Here is a 19,736-nt window from a genome sequence, read left to right on the forward strand (position 1 = left end):
AACTTATAGACTTTTTTGTAGAACTAAAGTGAGTCTCCCTTTGGAACTAACTGAACTTTTTATGGAACTAATTGAGTCTATTAAGAAGTTAACTGAACCTTATCAACAACTTGACTAACTGTGGAATTAAAACTGAAAATAATATGGAACTTGAGTCTTATATAGAACTTGCCATCAGAACCATGTTAACAGTGAGATGTTCGTAACACCTGTTGAACCCTTACACAAAAATGACTTGTTCTTACCCTGAGTGCTCTACAGGTGGGGTAGGAAGAATACCCCTCTCCCCCCCTACAGGAAAATACATGACGGACACCATACCTCTCGTTTCATCTTGATGGTTGACCTGTGATTATCCTGTTGTCACCATTAGTAAATACTGTACAGGTTACTGGACTGAGATTTGCCTGTAAAGTACGAGAGAGAGAGAGAAAGAGAGAGAGAGAGCACCATTTAGAAGGCTCGGGTGACTTATATCCAGGTGTACCGTAAGTAGAGAAAAGGGGACCAGCTACGTCTCCCTCTAGCTTACGGTCTTTTCCTCCGTCCCATGACTTCAAATGTCAGTGAACTTGAATATGTGATTCTCTGTGCCATTGGAAATAAAACGACCGTATTCAGAAAGACAGAAACAGTCCTCGAATATTGTCGTTTACCAATTCTAGGAAACAAAACGGATTTTTTTTAAGTGAATTAATTAAGATTAGGATTTATTGTAATTATGTACTTGTTATGGTTACTTGTTACGAACTTTTATCAGTACTTTGTTGTAGATTTCTTTGTTGTGCTGAGTAATTAGTTTAAGTCATGTGTTAGATCTTGCTTATTTGGGTAATGAAAAATCTCGCACGTGCTGTGATCAAGGCCTGACTCTGCTGTGTGGTAAATGTCACTTATACTCTGTGTTAAATCTTGCATCTATTTTTATAAAAGATCTTACCTATAATCTGTGCAATATCTTACAAGCAAAGTGTTGAAGACCTTACAGTACTCATTTCAAGATATTACCCCTGAAGTGAAAAAATGAACACTTCCTGATAATTCTCAATGTCATATACGGTAACAATTATTTCACTTAACTCTTCGACATATAGAAAAGCTAAATACGTTATAAAGCCCATTAACGTCAGTGTTTGTTGAGGACACCGCCAACATGTAGTTAGTGATAATGAGTTAAAACATTCCATTTCCCATCTTACCCTAACCTAACCTAACCCAACCTAACCTAGCCCAACTTAATTCAACACACATACTGAGAATGTAATCATTTATGTAGATGATAAATTGGTGGCCCAGAATCCTTCCTCCTACACAGATACACCATATACAACTACTGTATTGCTTTGTATTACATTTCCACTCGCCCATCTCTATCTATCTACAGTATATGTATCTTATCTATTTATCAATCTCACTATGTTGGTACTGTACTGTATCTATCTACCCCATTATATATCTGTGACTATGTATCTATCTGTCTATATTTGTGTCTATGTATCAACTGTATCTGTCTATCTAACTATCCATCTATCTATCTATGAAGTAAATGTGTCTCTCTATCTGCTAACTTTCATCATCCATCATGTATTGTATGTACTTTATTTCACAAAACACAAGAAAATAACACCTTCCCACTTTATGTTCCCAGGAACTCAACTTCCCCAAAATACAATGAAACTAACATTACTTTGGTCATATACAGTACTATTAGATAAACTAACACAGATACTTAATTCTTAATGTAGAACACACACTTAGAGACCTGAGCTGATGAAGCACAGTAATGCATTATAACCTCAACATCAAGATACAGTACATTATAATCTTGTTGATTGGCTGCCTGACCTTAATGTGCTAATACCTAATGGAACTACGTCATAAAGCAACAAACACTGAATGGCTAATGAGCTGATAAATAAAATAAAAATATGAGTGAAAACTTGTTTGAGATATAACGGACAAATAAATAAAATTCTGAAACTAAAAAAAAAAAGTGGTTGCTGGAGCTAACTGTGCAGATAAAGTGTACACGACAAATATATGTTGAGACAACTTTTCCCTTATCGTGGTGTTGAGTGAACCAGCAGATGGTAAAGAGGCTAAATGTTCTTTCATAAGCTAGGATTTTTTTTTTTTTTAGATAATAAGAGAATTTTAACCCACCATAGTGATAAAGGTTCTGTATATAGAGGCTAAGTAAGACACACTACTGAGGAATACTGTATTGTACTTTGGTCCTGGTTCCCCAAATGTGACTGTCCACTAATCGCCACACAAGAGGACCCCAGCGGTCACTTTCTGGCAGTACAGTATAGTACATATGATGAGTAGAAGCATAAGTTAAGTGTGTCAACTGAAGAGAAGGAATGAGTGTTAAATGTGATGACAAGAAGAATGTGTGTTATAGTTAGCACAGGTGTTAAAAAGTGTGAAGAAGGAACATTTGTTACAGAAGGCACAAATGTTAAGTGTGAACTGAGAGGGCACAGGTGTTAAGTGTGAAGACAAATAGAAACATGTGTTTGAAGGAATAAGTGTAAAGAAAACAGGAACAAGTGTTAAGTGTGAACACAAAAAGGAACAGGTGAGAAGTGTGAACACTGAGGGAACAAGTGTTTAGTGTGTACACAAAAGGAACGATTAAGTGTGAAGACTTCCAAGTCGAATAAAATAATACTAGATTTTATAAAACCAATTAGGCAGAGTTTATTGTACAAGACATTCTAACACTAGTATGAATGAGGAGTTAACTCATAACCAAATTTCATGTATAAACCTGACCTCTTGACCTCTCAGGGGTCCGGGAGGCAGGTGGAGGGTGGTTAACAGTCACTAATCAAAGAAATTTTGGATTTTTCAAATGATCTTCTAATTTCATTTTCTGTTGATATGGGTAAGACGTCCACTACGGAGGCAAAAGGCAACTATACTACTGTATGTTACCTTATAAACATCATCATTTCAAGAACCAGATAAAAAATAGTTGCAAACTATCAAGGTCAACACACCCTGGCCCTGTACTGAGTAGCTTTCGGAATCAATTCCTTTTTTTTTTTTTCAAATACAGGGGGTACATATCCATGTGAAATGATTAGTAAAGTATTGACGTTTTAACTATAATAATAATAATAATAATAAACGGTTTATTGAAAAAGTTTGCAGCCCAAGGCTGAAAATATACATTGGACATAAATGACTTATTACATACATTGGTGGTTTAACAAAAGCCTTCATTAGAGAAAAGTAAAGGAACATACAGTGAACATACAGATTAATGTTTACACACGTAGATCATGTGAGCTGAGGTGTGTGTGTGTGTGTGTGTGTTTGTTACTTCATGAAGTATGATTAAATATGGCTGGAGGCAGGTGCAGGGTAATTGTTTTCTAATGAACTTGTACGTAATACTGTAATGTCTAGCACGCGTGATGCTGCTTCTTCCATACGTGAATATTGTCTGCTCCCCTGGCAGACACACCATCCATACCTACTCTACATATCACTTCATATTCTTGTAAAAAAATTAGTACATTCTTATGTTCTTACAATGTACAGGAAGGTAAATAAAACATATCAGTGCAATGACTCCTCCTACTCTTACCTTGTACATGTATTAACTACAGTACTGAGGAAAACTGTGTTGTGCATCTTATATTCTTATTACAAGTATTTGATTATTTTATGTTTTAATACTTAACTGTGATGGAAACAATGAAGAAAGTTGTTGTTATATCTACTATTGATTCCTAAACAGTATCCCAACCAGCCTCACCTCTCATGGGCAGACTCACAACACATTTAGTGGATCTTCATTTGAATTGAAAAGACATGTTGTGTAAATTGCAGCCTTAATATTGCCATCATCTGGTATCAGATTTTATTTATCTTACTTTTAGCTGTGCCAGCAGCTCCACACAGGACTGACAGTGACTCAGTCATACAGTACAGTACTGTATACTGATGGAGAAAAATTTATCATGCACAGGAACACTGATTAGTATGTTGGTACAGCATCACAGTGACTTGTACTTATTTTCTATCATATTAAAACCTATAATAAAGCCATTCCAAAGCTTTTTGTCAAAATTGACTAAATATGTGCCAAAGGTGGTGCTACAATCCTGATGTGCCACTCTGTCTCGTCACCCACAGGTCAAGCGCTCACCCCTCTTGACCACTTCTGTGCTGCCCATGCCATTTTCTGACACCATGTTGGTGAGCCTACTGTAGTTTCTTTCTGTAAATTACGTTTATGTACTTGTGGTTATCTTACTGTCTATAGCTGTCTACTTTTATATGAATACTTTGTTACTCTTACAGTGATAATAAACATTCTAATGGTTATTTCTTAATAAAAGTGATGGAAAATAATTGTCCGTTTCTCACTTATCCTCAACCTGACCAAGACCCTGACCTAGACCTCTACTTGCACAAACTGGAGCAGCCCAACAATACCAAGAAGAACAACAACACCGTATCACTGAACGACTACAGTAACTAACAAGGATGGAGCAGTCATTGAACCTCACTTAACTATCCACACAAAGTAAACAGCAGAACACTTGAGTTAATAATTATGTTGCCAGATCTTTGTTGAAGTCTTGAATAAGAATAACTGGAAGGAGTAAATGAACTCTAACTCCAAATGTATCACATATCTCAACATGCAGCTGGGCTATGTATCACCTCATATACAAACTGACTACAGATGTGTGTTGGGTTTCTATATAAGAACAAGTGCACTAGCAATATACTGTATATAAAAACAAATAAATGTGACATTATACCTTCAGTCAAAACCTTATCGAGTGTTCCCAGTAATAATCCTAGGTGTGCCTGACCTTGTTACAGTCTCATGTTTAAATTTTGTACTGTTGTAGTGGACGTCTCCCCTACAAACTACGTAGCTGCATCCCACCTGCGATGCCTTCCTTAGCAACCAAGCGAGCGGCGACACCAGATGGTACGGTAACCTAGCAACGAAACTAGAGACCGGCGACTTTCTCGGGTTTTCCCAACATGACTCATAGAGGACTCGCGGCTGCTGGGTATATAAGCTCTGTCTCTCCATTGAGATTCATTCTAGCCTCTCTTCTACAACAAGCAACACCTCCTCCTCCGCTGCTGCCTGGCGGCCTTCGCTTCTCCTCGCCTGCCTGGCGGTCCTCGCTCCCGCCAGCGAGCATGGCGACCCACCAGCTGTCCTTCTCTGAGCGTCCTCACCAACCAGCTCTCTCATTCTGGTCTCTCTTCTTGAACAAGCAACACCTCCTCCAGCAAGCTCCACGCTGTCAGCATTCATTCAACCATGAGGCCAGCAACAGGCAACATCTTCTCTAACGAAGCTCCTGCACATCTACCTCCTTCAACACGCTACTCACTGAACGTCTCTACTGAGCAGCTCCTCACCACACGGCACCTCCAGCACCAGACTGCCTATCATATAACTTATATTATACAAGAAAACCACCTTAGAGTTTCCATCCATCCTGAGTGCTAGACAACATTATACCACGAACTCCTACACTGTACTGTATTTATCAAATTTTAAGTCTCATTGACTCTTCTGCAGTGCACAAGGACCTCAACTATACTACCACTACATGTGTGTGTGTGTGTGTAGGTTTTAAATGACCAAACATTTGGATTTTTTTTTCTTTGGTGCTGCAGTTGCCAAGGTTATTTAAACTATATTCAACATAATGCTCTTGCCCATAAGGTTACAAGTGTATGTCATGCAGCAAGCAGCATACTGTACACACTCTTCATATTTATAATACTGCATTATGATTGCTCAGGGTGCATCAACACTTGGTTCTGGCCCCAACTAGAAATTTAGGTTCTGGTGCTTCTCAAATATTGTTCTACAACATATACAGTAGTACCCCGCTTAACGCGGTCAATTGAACCCACAGGGTACCGCGTTAAGTGAAAACCGCGTTAAGTGAACAACAGAACATATGGGATTAATTCCAATAGAGACTGGCCCGACCCCCAAACTCCACTTTTTGACGACACACAACTATGTTGTAGTAAAAATTTTATCTTAACTTTATGATGGTATGCACACACAATTAATAATTAAGAGAAATATCAATAATATTAGGTTTTTTAACACTTGCATTAGTAGAAAAGATGGCTGGGCACACAGGGATGGGGGTTGGTTCCGAGGCAGAGGGCAGATTATTGGCCCTCACCTGTATCACTTGTATCAATTGTATCACTATCCACCACAGAGGCTTGCAGGGCCTATTTGTCAAACCCCTCAAAGGCCATATAAGTCCATATCCTCACTATAATTATCACTATCACTGACTTGGGCCGGCTGTGGTGGGTGGCGGGTGAAGAACTCGGTAATGTTTTGATGACTGGGCGACCTTGTGCGCATCGTGCCCACACCGCTTCCCGCGTATATGATGAAAAATTCCGCGTTAAGTGAAAGTTCAGCTCTGGCGAGGCACCGCGTATATGATAAAACGCGTTAAGTGAAACCGCGTTAGGCGGGGTAATACTGTAGTAGCCAAAAACTTATTCAAATCTCTTATGTGTAGAAAATCCAAACTGGTAGGAAAATAAAAAAAATATAGGTAACACAACTTTTATTTTGCAGTTTTAGGCAACCTAAATATATACAGAATTGTCAATACTTATACAATTTTAACAATACAAATGCAACAAATATCTAAAAATATGACCAAATCTGCCTCATTTATAGTTGAATTTTACCAGGACGGAAAAATTTGCATGGTAAACATGTCAATACTGCACTAATAATACCTATAGTCGAGAGGTTCATGATGACCATTCACATTAATCTCGTAAGAAAACTTCACAAAATCCAACTCCTATGCATACAGTATTTACTCATGGGAAGTGTGTAGTTCTGGATGAAGCATCAGGTGTGTGCATGTGTGTGTGTGTGTAGATCATCTGCTCTTTCTGTTTCCTGTACATCTGTTGTAAGTATCCTGTAATATGTACTTTGTATGTGTGCATGGACAAGCACGCAAACATATAACAGCATGGAGAACTGCTTGAATGATTTATCATACAGTATATTCAGAGGCCGCAATATTAACGAAATTAGGGATTTGTTAAAGACATTTGCCATGGAAGAGTAATTACTTGTGGCAAACGACTTCCAAATTATACACAAGTTATCAGAAGAAACTTTCAGTCATTCTTGGGGACTTAGGCTCATGCACCAACAGCCATATGAACATGTGATAAAGCTGTGAAGGTTATATATATATATGCATTGTAAAGTTACCACAGCAATTATCAACAGACATTCTACCAACACAAATCCAATAAAAATGACCAACTCAAAAATCCACATCAGAGTTGTTCAAGACATGAGCAAGTTACTTCTATTCATTGCATAGACTGAAACAAGAAATTCACCATTATATTGATATATCATCCTACCAATAGGGTGGAGCAAGCCATCCTCCACCGCACCAGAGAAAAGAATTAGTGTATATTTGAAGAAAATTTGCCTAAAAACTAATACTAGATTTAAATATTCCCTATAATTATTTGTATATATTATTCATATTACTTTATTATTATTGATATGAGAAGACGTTTATATCATCAGTCTACTTCAACATCTATATAATTCTCTCATTATTTTGATTTACTATTTTTCTGGTCTTGGTGTTGCAACAACAACCTTTTATCATCATCAAGGGACCCAATGTCTACTAGCGCTTCATCATCTTCTTCAGCTGATGATGATGCTGCTTCTTCTCCTTCACCTTCTGATGGTTCTCCTTCAGACACTTCTTTCTCTGCAACAACAGGTTCCTCCCCTTCATCCTCTTCATCATCATCTTCCAGTGTTATTCCTTCATCAACTAACACTCCTTCATCCTCTCCTGCCGACTCTTCTTCCTCCTCCTCCTCCTCCTCCTCATCTTCCTCTTCCACAAACACTCCTTCTTCCTCCAGTACTACCCCTTGCTCCTCCACTAACTCCCCCTCCCCCTCAGCTACTCCTACAGTTTTCTCCCCGACCATAGTCATTGACACGTCCCAGAGCCTGGCTGCTGTGACCGAGTCTTGGGCAACTTCCTCTAAACCGTCAATCTTACACTCACGCAAGAAACCCCACTCAACACCATCCAATTCCTCCGACACAGCAGAGTGGATTGTAGTTTGGGATCCCTGGTGACAAAAATTGAACAGTTTAATATAAAATTCAACTGTACTATATATCATAATACTGTATAATATAGAATTTCATGTCTTGGTAAGTTAAGGAAAATTTAGTATTGTCCATATAATTAATTTACCATGCACTCCATTTATATACAGCACAAGTTAATGTAGCGTTCATGATATAAATGTGGGTCTGCCATTGTGTTGTCTCCCTCCCCTACTGCATCTTCACTGCCTCCACACACGGTTAACCAACTTGTCTCAATTCCAGGGGATGAAGTTTCTTGAGTTTTTCCAGCATTTATAAGTTTTATAATCGTTTAAGTATACCCGGTAGTTACAACTACACTGTATATGTAGGTATTTTATCAGTTACATCATTATTAAGTAAAAGTATATATATTTTTTTAAGTGAATATGGCATCCTTTAACTCAAAATTCTTACAATATCAGATGAAGTACACAGATACAGTACAGTACACATCAATCAATCCTCCAGTTATGTCCCCTCATAGTAACACCTACTTTATCAGTTTCCTCCAACTCCATATATTTCACACACGACGATACTCTTACTACTATACAATTATTATGCTCTCACTAAATCAACTGCTTTTCTTCAGTTACATTCTGTATATACGAGTACATGTCCATAAATACAAACACGTGTAAGTGTGTATGCGTGTAAATATTATAAAGGATACTGCAGTAGGCCTATTAACCCATACTAGACAGTCCTGTTTACACCCAGCAAACATCACTCTTTAAATTAAATTAATGATGGTGTAAAGTCAATTATTCCACAATTTTATTTCCAAACCCATGTTTAACTAATTCCCACCTAAATCTGTCAAATTCAAAACAGATTTAGAAGTCTAAACCACCTTCTCAGCCAAGTTCCATATATCAGTGGCAGTTTATGGTATAATATATTAGGGGTACTGACAAGTTTCACATAACAGCAGCAGAAAATGTCACAAATTTGGCTTACTCTGTTGAATAGATAAATTTGGTGTTGGTCTTCCTCTGGCTTTGATTTCAATTTACTGTTCTCAGCCACTGTCAGGTCCTCCTTCACTGTCTTCAGCCACTGTCAGGTCCTCCTTCACTGTCCTCAGCCACTGTCAGGTCCTCCTTCACTGTCTTCAGCCACTGTCAGGTCCTCCTTCACTGTCCTCAGCCACTGTCAGGTCCTCCTTCACTGTCCTCAGCCACTGTCAGGTCCTCCTTCACTGTCTTCAGCCACTGTCAGGTCCTCCTTCACTGTCTTCAGCCACTGTCAGGTCCTCCTTCACTGTCCTCAGCCAGTTAGGTCCTCCTTCACTGTTCTCAGCCACTGTCAGGTCCTCCTTCTGTCTTCTGTCAGGTCCTCCTTCACTGTCTTCAGCCACTGTCAGGTCCTCCTTCACTGTCTTCAGCCACTGTCAGGTCCTCCTTCACTGTCTTCAGCCACTGTCAGGTCCTTCACTGTTCTCAGCCACTGTCAGGTCCTCCTTCACTGTCCTCAGCCACTGTCAGGTCCTCCTTCACTGTCCTCAGCCACTGTCAGGTCCTCCTTCACTGTCCTCAGCCGCTGTCAGGTCCTCCTTCACTGTTCTCAGCCACTGTCAGGTCCTCCTTCACTGTCCTCAGCCACTGTCAGGTCCTCCTTCACTCCTCAGCCACTGTCAGGTCCTCCTTCACTGTCCTCAGCCACTGCAGGTCCTCCTTCACTGTCCTCAGCCACTGTCAGGTTCCCCTTCACTGTCCTCAGCCGCTGTCAGGTCCTCCTTCACTGTCCTCAGCCGCTGTCAGGTCCTCCTTCACTGTCCTCAGCCACTGTCAGGTCCTCCTTCACTGTCCTCAGCCACTGTCAGGTCCCCCTTCACTGTTCTCAGCCACTGTCAGGTCCTCCTTCACTGTCCTCAGCCACTGTCAGGTCCTCCTTCACTGTCCTCAGCCACTGTCAGGTCCTCCTTCACTGTCCTCAGCCACTTTTCTATCTTTCATGAGATCAATGGTCTCTTCCTCTTCTTCTGCCACCAGTAATTATCTTACATTTCCCAGGTTAAAAGCATCTCTCACCTTATCTACAGACTGTTTACCTCCTTGTCTTCATTGTTTATCAGTCATAATTCATCAAAAGCATCTGTGTATCATGGGCAAAGACGTACGGAGTATTTCAAAAGATGCAGTACAGTCATGGCCTGTTGCGTATTACACAACATTGGTAAACCACTTCACAACGGGAACGCCACTTTTAATAAATTATTTGGTTCACCTCAGAGGCAACCCCGTCCACAAGAAATTAATCAGTGCCCGAATGTCTAAGAATACTGTACTGTATAACTCCCTAACATTCACTCCTCATTACATTACAGTACAGTACAGTCAATGTGTCAACAGTTACCCGACAAAGAAGGTTGGAAAAACAAAACAAAACAGACAGTTAAAATCCTAAGAAGTAGACTTTTTGAACACCAAGTTTAACCTTAGTTATGTTCCTTATTTAATTTTAGCTACACTACAAATATACAGATCACCTGATGATTAAGCAACCTAATACTGTACTCCTTGGGTGATTAGGTTAGGTTAGAATGTTTAATCCCTTCACTGCAGGGATGCCACTTTAATTAGGAGAAATAAGCTGGGCTGCCTAATCTTCAGGCAATCCAAACTCTCGGCACAAACTCACCTGCTGAGCGTTCCTCATAAAAAGGAACATTATGGGTGCAAAGCAGAGTTTCTGGATCCAGTTGAACTTGGGAGCACTGTAACGCATGAGACCTGTGTACACAAATCCTGGGCACAACACAAACACACCCACACTGCTGCCTGTAACACAAAAACACAAATTTAGTCTAGAAATAACTGAAGGAACTTGAAGGTGTCTGAAACCACAAAAAAAAATATAAAATAAAAATAGTGTAATACTGTATCTAGAAATGTGAGATACGAGCTTGAGGCATCTGAAGTGAAAACACATAAATATTAGTCAACTGGATTTTAATTCAATAGTAACAGTTCCACAACTTCAGATACAGACAACAAGGTACAGTGCTGACTAGTTCCTTGTGCATGGCATGGGGTGTGCAACCTTGCATCAGTCAACAGGTTTCTCCGAGGATATGAATCGCGTGAATATGAAGCACCGTGGATTATTTCACCGGTTGATTAATTACCCTAATGCTAGTACCTGGGGGATTAATCATCAGGAAATATGTTAAAGCAGAAAGTGAGATAAAGTGAGAGAAAATGAGTGAGAGTGAGTGATTGAGAGGAATTGAGTGAGTGAAAGAGTGAGAGAGAGTAAGAGTGAGTGTGAGTGCGTGCTACTGTATTACACAGGACATGGCAGAGGTTGCAGTCACTGCTTCACTTGGTTTCAAAGGTGATGGACTTCAGGTATTCAGTAACAACTGTCGGGAGGTCCTAGGGAGCATTTATATACTGTATTAGTTATGTTGAAGGATTATGCAAGGTGACAGCCTGTCAAGGATATTAGCATATACAGATGACCTGTACACACAAAAACTATGATTCTCACTAACTGTGCGCTCATATAAGACCAGACTTGACCAACACGGGTAAAGGTTCAGGTACAATCCGGTGCCAGTACATGTCCAGTTCTGTGCTTGCCAACAGTGTGTAAAAGAGAAACCACCAGACTGGTTAGACTATTGGTGAAGGGGATAAAGTAAAGGAAAGTAGGTACAATACAGTAATATGAATTAAATAACCTATGCCTTACCCTGCAGCCTCTTAGCAAGCTCTTGGCTATGGAATATATTAGCCAGTTTTGAATTATTGTATAATTGGTTCCTTTCATTCTTGTCCCAGCCTTTGTCAGCATCCATGTTGTCAAAGTCAATCTTGCCACGTTTGTACAACATTGACGACACTAAAACGATTCTGAAAAAAAAAAGAGAAAGTATTTAGTTTTGGGAGATAATTGTTTGATGGACACAATATAAGTACAAAGCAAGCATATGCCATCTGAAGTATGCATATAATCATGGCACTGAGATGTAGGTTTTAGTATTGTACAGTACAAGGAAAACAATATCAGATCACCTAATGATTACATACACCAGCTTATTTCACTTTATGATTAACCACCTTAATGTCATGCTAACTAAACCTAACTGTCATGGGTTGCGTTAGGCTTACCCACGCAACCAACTCCAAAGTTTGTTTTACCAGAGATAAGACGCCAGGCGAAGCATAACTGGGACATGTATTTTTCAATTAGTGTATGTCAGCCAGCCTTTAGGGGGGTGGGCAGTGGAACAGTGTTGTACTGTTCATCGCTTCACACCCAAAAACCTCATTTTAAGTAGTATCCCCTGAGCCATGGGTTAGTTAAGACGTCGTCTCCATCCTCTCCCTCCTGAAAGGGGGCGGGACACCACACCACACAGAGTCCTCCACCGCCACTCCGTCCTGTGAACCGTCGTCGACACGAGACTAAGCGTGTTAACCTAGGTTGTTATCCCCGTGGAAATATCACGTGTGGATGCCTGGTTGCGACAAGAGCAATCCAGGCTGGCCTATCAAACCTACAGTAAATGGTTAATTAATTCACGCTTACAGAGTTCTCCTGCACGACACCCGTCTACTGTGACCGTGATCGACACGAGACTAAGCGTGTTAACCTAGGTTTGTTATCCCCGTGGAAATATCACGTGTGGAAGCCTGGTTGCGACAAAAGCAATCCAGGCTGGTCTATTGCACCTAAATGGTTAATTCAAGTCACGCTTACCAGTTCTCCTTGCCGCGACAACCGTCTACCGTGACTCAGTGACGCGAGACTATGTGTGGTACACCAAGAGTACCTTTTGTTGTTATGGCCGTGGAAGGTCGACACGAGACTAAGCGTGTTAACCTAGGTTGTTATCCCCGTGGAAATATCACGTGTGGAAGCCTGGTTGCGACAAAAGCAATCCAGGCTGGTCTATTGCACCTAAATGGTTAATTCAAGTCACGCTTACAGAGTTCTCCTGCACGACACCATGTGTGGTAACCCAAGAGTACTTTTTGTTGCTGTGGCCCGTGGAAAGAAGTTCTTGTGCGGAAGCCTGGTTGCAACAAAAGCAATCCAGGCTGGCAGTAAATGTATCACTTGAAGAATTAAGGCTCTGTTAAGTTATACCCATAGTAGAGTAATCACATGTGTCCCCAAGTTAAAATTCTCTTTTAGAAGATTAATTTTATTACAGCGTGAACGTGAGTGAATCATATATCCATGCAAATTGTAAATCATTGTATGGAAGCTTGACAAATAAATGTAAGTGCAATTATCTGCCCGTATCTGTGATCCTATCTTATTATTACTGAAGGTAATGACTGATTGGTTATGACATAGTATAACCAATAACTTAGATGGATGTTGAAAATTAAATGAATTCATTAAATCATCATTTATCAAGTATAAATCATGGAATGTCGAGTGGTGGAGTGAACTTCTACGTAGATACACCATAATCTCCTGTAAGTAATCAGTGTGAAGGTATCGAACTCTACGGTAAGAAATAAGAAATACGACATATTATTATCTTTATATATAGTATAATCCACTCCTACTACCACCGATCTATCCCAAAACCATGACACTAACATAACACAACATAACATAACCTAACACACTGCAACCTAACCTAACATTACACAGCCTAACCTAATCTAACTCCCCAGGTAGCCTCAGGATTGGGTGAAAGTAGATAGGGTGTCTAATCTTAAGGTGACCCCAACACACTAGTGCCCACAATATGAAGAAATCTTACCGAGAACTGGGCGTGCTCTGAATCCGGTCGAGCAGCAAATGTGTCAGGAGAAAATGACCAAGATGGTTTACCCCCATGTGGATCTCAAAACCATCCTTTGTTTTCTTTCTTTCTTCAGGAGGAATAAAAACTCCTGCGTTGTTGATCAGGACGTCAATCTTGCTGAACTTCTCGAGGACCTTTGAGGCGAATGTTCTCACAGAGGCCAGATCACCGAGGTCTAGATCCATAACAATCTGTAATTAAATTAAGGAGGTGGGTTAATAAAGTGAGGGACCGTAACAGTGTGTGTGATATACACTATTTACATCATGTTAAGTCTGTGAAAGTCTGTCACACATGTAAACTTAGCAAATAACAATAAGTACTGTACTGTACAGATCTTATACACTTCTTTACTGCTGTGGTAGAAAAGGAATATTTTACTCATTCAGTGAAGCAATATTATCCCATCCAAAGTATGATATATATATATATATATATATATATATATATATATCATGTAAATCCACAATGAAAACGTGGATAAGATAAATCTTGATAAAATCACACGGGAAAATGGAAACAACGGTACCTTAGCTTTCGTCTTTATTCAAGACATCTTCAGTTGCCTCTGAAGATGTCTTGAATATAGCTAATATATCGATATATATATATATATATATATATATATATATATATATATATATATATATATATATATATATATATATATATATATATATATATATATATATATATATATATATATATATATATATATATATATATATATATATATATATATATATATATATATATATATATATATATATATATATATATATATATATATATATATATATATATATATATACAGTGACCCCTCGTTTAACGAACGCCTCGGTTAACGAAATTTCGATTAACGAACTGCCTTCCATAGGATCTTCAATTCGGTTAACGAACAAAAAATTCGGTTAACGAATTTCTTACGAACCGACCTCAACATGTTTTCGCTTGCACTGACCGGGCAACCAGCTTTAGTATCAGTCCGCCAATACATTAATCGGTTCTAGGGCTTAAATTCCTTACTATTTTAGTAAATATCAAGAAGTTTATACTATTCAATAATTTTAAAAGTTTAATATTAACTTTTTTAGTCATTTTAACAATTATTGAACATAATTGAAGGTAAAGAAACTAGTTTCTGGCGTGCCATCCAGCCTGTTAACACACCAGACAGGCGTTAGTCTCTCTCTGTTTTCAGTGGAGGTAACATCTTGCTTGAGACTCTCTTCAACTAAACGCTTTTTTTCTGTGTTTCCAAGCAAATTATTGGTCATTTTGAAATATATTTTACATATTGACAATATATAATGCAGTGCAGTGTTGATTTAAAGAAAATAATCTTGAAATACACCAAGAGAACTAAAATTTTATGGATGAAATGGTGCCATGGGGTGACTTCTCTTCCACCCCAATGCCTTTTCTTCTTCCTTCTCCTCCACCCCCATTCTAATTCCCATCATCATCATCATCATCAGGAGCCTTCTACATACACACCTCAAAGTAAGTGAACTTTTCTACCATTTTTGTTGAATTTAGGAAATTTTCTGTGAGCTGGAACCAATTACCCAAAAACCCATTGAAACAATGGTTTCGGTTAACGAACTTTTCGGTTAACGAACGACCTTCTGGAACGGAGTTGGTTACGTTAACCGAGGGTCACTATCTATCTATCTATCTATCTATCTATCTATCTATCTATCTATCTATCTATCTATCTATCTATCTATCTATCTATCTATCTATATATATATATATATATATATATATATATATATATATATATATATATATATATATATATATATATATATATATATATATATATATATATATATATATATATATATATATATATATATATATATATATATATATATATATATATATATATATATATATATATATATATATATATACTGACAGTGTGCTGTATTCTGGTGTCTGGGTTAACAGGGTAGTAACCAAACTTAGTTACCAGAAAAAAATGTAGAGCTTGAAGGTGAACACAGAAAAATGAGGAGAGAGAAAGATAGAAGCAAGCAAGAGAAAGGAGATTTTTTATAAACTTTCTTTTACCATAAATTTTGGACATCTGAAAGAAAAGCTTTTGATCAGAATCTTATACTTTAATTAATATGTTGTGAATAAAGGCTGCAACTCACTAAGAAGTGTCGATATACAGGGAAAAATTATTTTTCTCATAACTATACATAGAAATCAACAAAATGCAAAAATATTTATACAGTAATACTGTAATGAAAACCACATTTGTATTATTTACTGGATGGTCAAAAGTGACTCACAGGTCAAGGGTGAAGAAGCCACAAGTCCAGAAAACAGTGAGGGTTAACTTTTTCAGTGAGTTGTGAACTCGTGGAACAACTTGGCAGTGTGTGTTGTGACGGAACCGAGTGTGAGCTGTTTCAAGACCAGACTTGACCAACACTGGAGCAGGTTCAGATACATTCAGAGGCTAGTACATGCCCAGTACTTGCCAACAGTGTGTAACAGAGACATGACCGACTACCCAAGCAGCTAACGAGCCGATCAGTGGTGAAGAGGATAAAAGTAAAGTAAAAACAAAAACTTTTCTAAAACAACTTTAAAGTTAGTATCTACTGACCAGGTCACCATCACCTGTAGTGGTGCGTATGTCCCGGACAGCCTCCAGGGCAGCGAGCCGGTTCCTACAGGCCAGTATGACAATTGCCCCACGACTTGCCAAGTCTCGTGCCGTCTCCTTGCCAATGCCTGAATTAGCTCCTGTGATCACAACAATCTGTAAAGAAAAATAAATTTTGTATTACAATACAAACATTTCAAAATACAGCACTGTACAGTACAGTACTATGCAGTATCCTCATATAAACCTCATAACATATTTTCTATAAAAAAGTTTGACATAACACATTTATTCTTGTCTTTACATTCCTAATTTAACATTTACTTACCGTCAAGAGCAGTACAAATTCCATCAATAGCAGGTCACACTGGAACTCTTTAAAAACTAGGACTTAAAAATTTACCTTGTTAAGGCACTTTCTCGGGTGTGTTGATTATATTCAATGAATTAAGACTGAATTAATCAAGATATGACTATGATGTGATTTTCTTGCAATCACATGCATTTTTATTGTACAGTATAGAGCATAAATCAATATTTCATTGTACATGTAATATAAATTATGTTGAAATTAAAGTACCACTCATCATCACGTAATAAAGCTTGGCAATTGTGAAAAACACAGTCTCGTCTTTATTTGTAAAGTTTCACACCTGAACATTTCACCTTCTAACACCAAACCTTTGCAAAGGCACAAGTCAAATAGAGAGAAAGCTGGCCTTATAGGATGCAAATTTCAAATGTGTTAAAAGCTAGACACTGAGAGGCAGAGTACCAGATGTATGACATGTGGCCAAAATCAGTCTGCACCTTGTCATGATAATTGGGGGTATTATTATCGTTTCGATCATCCAGCGAATTTTAGGGGGGTCTGGGGGGCCAGGCCCCGGTTAGGTTAGATATAGGTTATATTAGTTTGGATTTCTAAATACAGGGATGACCAAAACTATAATTTTACCCAAATGGGTTATAGCGGTCAAGAGGATGGGGGCATCACCTCCTGTCCTAGGGGTTGCTGGTTTGTGCATGGTTCACCTCCATGCACCAAGCTGCAAACACCTAACAAAGTTTACAATTAGGAAATAAGTGACAGGTCATAGTGTTGGTCACGCTGCCTGTGTACCAAAGACTTTAATGTACAGTGCTTATCCACACTGCCCCTAAATAGCCATTAAGCTTACGGGTCCCACTTCCACTATACTCAACCAAGTAAACTTCTCTATGGATGACTTATCAGAAATTAGTTCAACTGCCATGACTTGGATCACTCGGCCAACAGTCTTTAAGATCAAGAAAATAACAACACTTACTTTGCCTTCCATGCGACGTTTACTTTTGCACTGTCCCCATTTTCTCTCCCGGTACTTCCTGATGATGTAGAGTCCAACCACCACGCCCACCACTACGCCCACCACGCCCATTGTCCACAGTAATATAGGGAACCACAGGCGAGAGTCTGTCTGGACACCGGGGTTCAGATACATTTGTCCGGATCCCATCAGTTCTGCTCAAAATATTTCTGGTCAATAAATGGGTGAATTGAATGGTCAATACTCCATCTATTCTATAAAACTCTAAAATCTGACAAAATATTTTAAAATAACATCTGTAAATATTAGTTTATACTAGATATGACAAATTAAAAGCCTAAAAATAAAAATTTCAACCGAGAAATCGGACACGCGAACTGGCGGACAATCTCACTAGGTAACAGCAAGCAAATATTAATTACAAGTTATATAATAGAGTAATAAACTAATAATTTTAATGATATATGTTTTATGAACACGTATTACAGTAAAATATATCATAAAATAAAATACTAGAATATATCGTCATGACTGATCCATATACTAATATACTTTATGTCCTATACCGTTCAGAAAATTGCTCGACGTTGAAAATGTTTCTTAATTGAGTCTTAAATAACTCTTGAGGACTACGTCACACGACACTAACATAACAATACGAAAGACTTAATATTATTTATTTTTCTGGTATATTCCACGAAGTATTACTGGGTGGTGGTGCCTTTGTTAGCCCTGTTGTCATTGTCCCTGTTGCCTCTGACTATTAATGCCCATCATGACAGTCATAGTTTACGTGTGTGCGCGCGCGTGCGTGTACAGGTATGTCACGGGTATTCATAGTTCATAGTTTCATGATTCATGTATAATTTATGAGGGAAGTTGGGTTTTTCTATATCATAAGTTTTTGTTGTCACAGTCATAATCATTGAAGATAGGCAGTGTGAGAAAATGGTAAATGGCCAAGTTGTGAGTTGATCAAAACAATCATATGAGGCTGTTTAGTGTTGCAACAAACAGCTCGTTCAATTATTTTTCAGGCGACATTGATTTTCTCTCTTTTTGTACCCTGTAATCATATTCATGCACTTTGTGCTCCTACACACGCCCGTCTTTCTCTCACTCTTTTATTTACTTTTATCCTCTTCGCCACTGATCGGCTCGCTAGCCGCCCGGGCGATCGGTCACGTCTCTGTCACTTGCGTCTATACATTGTGTCTGTTGACATATTTCTCAGAGAATATCCCTGAATCATAGTTATTAGTAGTGAACTGGCTTAGAGGATAACAAGGGGAATTAAGGAGCACCAATGACTGTCTCCGAGATGTTATTATCACACGACTTGCAAGTTGCATACAGTCTGGCTATGCGGTGAAATGCACAGCAACGTCAGTGTGTGTGTGAACTATTTGTACCAAAAGAAGATTTTTAAGAAAATATTAACAAATTATAAACGCTTAGAAACACAAATTACAATAAATACAGGTATACAAATCAGCAGGTGCATGTACATGCAGCTACACAAAATACACATAATTATTACAAATTAACTTGCAAAATACTAGCTAACGTTGCATCATTAAAGAAGATAAGGGCAGGAATGAACCTTGGAATTGGACAAATGAGGCATTATTGACAGGTACAGACAACAGGGTACCAGATATTTTGTAAAGTATGAAATGTGAGGCGGACAAAAGGAAATTATACAAGCTTATCATGAAGTACTAATTAGGATATAAAAATTAGTAATTAAATTTTATTTACACAATAGACATGATTTAATTTATATATTATTCATTTTATTTATATTACGAATAACATACTGTAGCCGTT

The 19,736-nt window shown here is 38.4% G+C and overlaps 2 protein-coding genes across 2 annotated transcripts in view; one reads left to right on the top strand and one right to left on the bottom strand.

The window, feature by feature from the left end:
* Positions 1-3,073, top strand: part of LOC121876753 — a 23,525-nt gene extending 20,452 nt beyond the window's left edge. Inside the window, 1 exon segment of the mRNA XM_042382125.1 lies at positions 1-3,073. This exon segment is cut by the window's left edge and continues 385 nt beyond it. The gene's annotated coding sequence lies outside the window, so the exon portion shown is untranslated.
* Positions 3,074-6,584: 3,511 nt separating this feature from the next.
* On the bottom strand, positions 6,585-18,095 carry LOC121876816 (retinol dehydrogenase 12-like). The gene is made up of 6 exons (XM_042382247.1): positions 17,907-18,095; positions 16,597-16,752; positions 13,926-14,161; positions 11,894-12,054; positions 10,838-10,977; positions 6,585-8,169 (listed from the first exon to the last, which is right to left on the bottom strand). Exons 1-6 carry the CDS (start codon positions 18,093-18,095, stop codon positions 7,630-7,632), a joined length of 1,422 nt encoding a protein of 473 aa, XP_042238181.1. The 3' UTR covers positions 6,585-7,629.
* Between the last annotated feature and the right edge of the window lie 1,641 nt (positions 18,096-19,736).

This window comes from Homarus americanus, unplaced genomic scaffold (assembly GCF_018991925.1).
Source record: "Homarus americanus isolate GMGI-L3 unplaced genomic scaffold, GMGI_Hamer_2.0 scaffold50281, whole genome shotgun sequence".
In the NCBI taxonomy this organism is placed as follows: Eukaryota; Metazoa; Arthropoda; class Malacostraca; order Decapoda; family Nephropidae; genus Homarus; species Homarus americanus.